The following is a 2,945-nucleotide window of genomic DNA, read 5'->3' as shown; positions in this document are numbered from 1 at the left end:
ACCTGTGAGGGCAGCTTGGAATAGGAGAGGACCCTGGTGAGCAGGCGCTTCCTCCAGTCCCCTTCTCTGCCTCAGGAGCTCAGTGGTTTTTGCAAGCCCATTTTGCTGTCTCCAAAGGCAATGTGTAGGAGGAGCATGTAGCCATGGGGGTTGTGTTCTGAACCTCAGGGACCAGTGCTTTCTCTAGCCCTCTCTTACTGGTTTGCTCCCAGAACTAAGAGACCACAAAGGAACCATAAATCATTGAAAGGATGAAATGTGTGCTATCAGAGAATATTACAATGGTTTCCACCCCCTCTCGCTGCTGGGCACAAATACCCAGTGCATCTGGGACATTGCTGAGTGCAAAGGGGTCCCTGGCACAAGACCAGTGGCAAGAAGTGATGCCTCTCCCCAGAGCAGTAGCAAGGGCACAGACGCCTACCGTGGCTTCCCAGTGTCCCTGGGTCCCCGTGGTGGTAAGAAAGACCCCTGCTGAGGCCCATAGTCACAGAAGGGAAGATCACCCCTTTTCTGGCTTTTAAGCTGCTGCGACACTGGCGCTGCCTCTGCACTTAGAGCTTGGGTCTTACTGTTTAACAATATTCGTTTCAGGTGAGGTCTGACCGGGAAAAGTTTACAATCATGCTGGATGTAAAACATTTCTCTCCTGAAGACCTGAGTGTGAAGATTATTGATGACTTTGTGGAAATCCATGGCAAGCACAGTGAAAGACAGGTAAGTGGAAGTGACAGTGCTGGCAGAGCAACTGGGGAGTTGAGATCAGTTTTCTTTCTTTCCAATGGTCCCTAGCTGAAGGAAAAAAAAAAAGAATATATCAGAAGAAGGAGTTATTTATCAATTGTCATTATTAGCATGGCCCGTTCCCATAGACCCCCAACCAGATATCTGACAATAACGAGCTAATCCACTCCTCTTTTGTTTATTTTCAATCATCATCTTCCATAATCGTCAGATGACAATGTCCATTGTTCACTAATAACACTGGACCAGACAAAGAACATCATCTGGCGCTGCTGAAGCATGGCTGAGCTTTCATAAGCCAGAATTGTTAGTGAAAACAGAGTTTTCATATGCTGATCTAGGAGAGAAAAGCAAGAGCAAACAAGACAAAAGAAAAACAACTGAGTGCCTCAGGCTTGGAAACTTTTAACATGTATGTCATGGAAATATCTGTGGGGGTCGAAAAGTGAATTATACCAGCAAGGGTTTAATTCTTCTCATACACATTTTTGGCCAGACAAAGCTCTAGCCTGGAAACAGTATGTATTTTTTAATATAGTTATTTTTTTTCCAGAGGAAGAGAGCAGCAGTTTTCATGACTGACTTAAAAAATATTACATTTCTCATTCTTTTTGGCCAAAAAAATGGGGTCCAGGATTGCGTGCTTTGGCTGACACAGCATTGCTGCCTAGTAAGGAAATACATGGGTGCACATATGTGCATTGCTTTTACCTTCACAGAACCCCAGACTTTCTCTCCAACCATCCTTTGAAATCGGAGGCTGCGACAGGGCCGCTGTCCAAATCAGATCCCAACCTATAATATGGCCAAAATCACACCCTGCTGCTCTGCTCAGCTCTTGCATCATCAGGGGTATCACAGGGGGACACCTGCCCCTACAAACCTGGTAAAATAGATTAAAAAGCAGAGATGCGCATGGCGATACTGGCAGTACAGTGCCATGATAAGCCAGGGTGGATGTGGACATCCCCACCCTGATAGAGATGGGGAGTCAGGCAGAGGGAGGCATGGTGTGGTCCCAGGGGGTTTCTGATGGGCCTCCCCCCTTACCCTTTTGCCTCTCAGGATGACCACGGCTACATCTCCCGCGAATTTCACCGCCGGTACCGCCTGCCTGCCAATGTGGACCAGGCTGCCATCACCTGCTCCCTGTCCAACGATGGCATGCTGACCTTCTCGGGCCCCAAGGTCCCCTCCAACATGGACGCCAGCTACGCCGAGAGGCCCATCCCTGTGTCCCGGGAGGAGAAGCCCACCTCTGCGCCTTCTTCCTAAGCCCGCCTGCCGCTGGGGTACACAGGCTGCCACTGTCTGCAGGTCACATTCCCAGGGCCATTGCATAGATATCAGTGAATACCTAGAGGGGTTTATTTTGTTGCCCTCCCTCCTCCCCTGTGTTTCTTTCTTTTTTTTTTTTTCCCCTTTCTTTTGGATGGGATGAGGGGCTGGGTGAACGTCTGGTGGACTTTGAAGCTTAAACTTGCGAGCTGTGCTGTGGGGATGGCATGGATGGCATGTGCTGCCACGCTGCCGTACTTGCTGAAAGGGTCTTTGTGGGGTGCTTTAGTCCATAACCACCATCAGGTAGGAGGGAGTGTAAATGTGACACTGGCTCCTGGTGCACCAAGTCTTGAGGTGAGGCTTGGAGCAGGGGAAAAGCCCTACAGACTTGCTCTACCCGATGCAGAGTTAAACTGCTTACTCTTAAAAAAAAAGCAACAGAGCCAAGTCCCACACCTGAGATCCTGCGTGCATGCGGTGAATGTGCCATGAGTTCCTTGCAACCATGGGAGAAATAATAATGTTTTACCGTCAGGGGTTGCAACGTATATCTTTTTTTCAGCCAAGCGTTGAAGTGTATCTGTCCACACCACTACCCTGTCGTTTCCTTTAGGGACAACTGGCATGAGGACAAGCTTGTCTTTCCCCTGTCTTACTAGGCCCTCGGGGGAGAGAGGGGGGCTCGCTGCTGTTCAGAGGCTTCACATCCCCAACCAGCTCTCCCCAGCCTGTGCATAACACACCATGTCCCTGGCTCTCGCTGTAATTCTAGGGTAGCTCCACCTCTTCCACTGATATCTGGCACTCAATCTGAGAACGTGGTCTGTGGCGGTCAATAAAGAGATATAGGAAACACGCAATTGGCTCTGGGGGTTTCATTTGTTCCTTTCTAAAGCTTTTGAAGTTGAAAGATTAGTGTG

The 2,945-nt window shown here is 49.0% G+C and overlaps 1 protein-coding gene across 1 annotated transcript in view; it reads left to right on the top strand.

Moving 5' to 3' along the window:
- LOC104465945 (alpha-crystallin A chain) overlaps positions 1–2,209 on the top strand; it is a 2,787-nt gene extending 578 nt beyond the window's left edge. The window contains exons 2-3 of the mRNA XM_010079193.1: positions 595–717; positions 1,810–2,209. Of these exons, the coding sequence (XP_010077495.1) occupies positions 595–717; positions 1,810–2,019 (333 nt within the window). The 3' untranslated portion in view covers positions 2,020–2,209. The remainder of the gene's footprint in view (positions 1–594; positions 718–1,809) is intronic.
- Positions 2,210–2,945: the final 736 nt, after the last annotated feature.

Source organism: Pterocles gutturalis, unplaced genomic scaffold (genome assembly GCF_000699245.1).
Source record: "Pterocles gutturalis isolate BGI_N339 unplaced genomic scaffold, ASM69924v1 scaffold40003, whole genome shotgun sequence".
In the NCBI taxonomy this organism is placed as follows: Eukaryota; Metazoa; Chordata; class Aves; order Pterocliformes; family Pteroclidae; genus Pterocles; species Pterocles gutturalis.
Note: the sequence above shows the minus strand (reverse complement) of the source record. Positions and strands in the feature narration are given on the sequence as shown.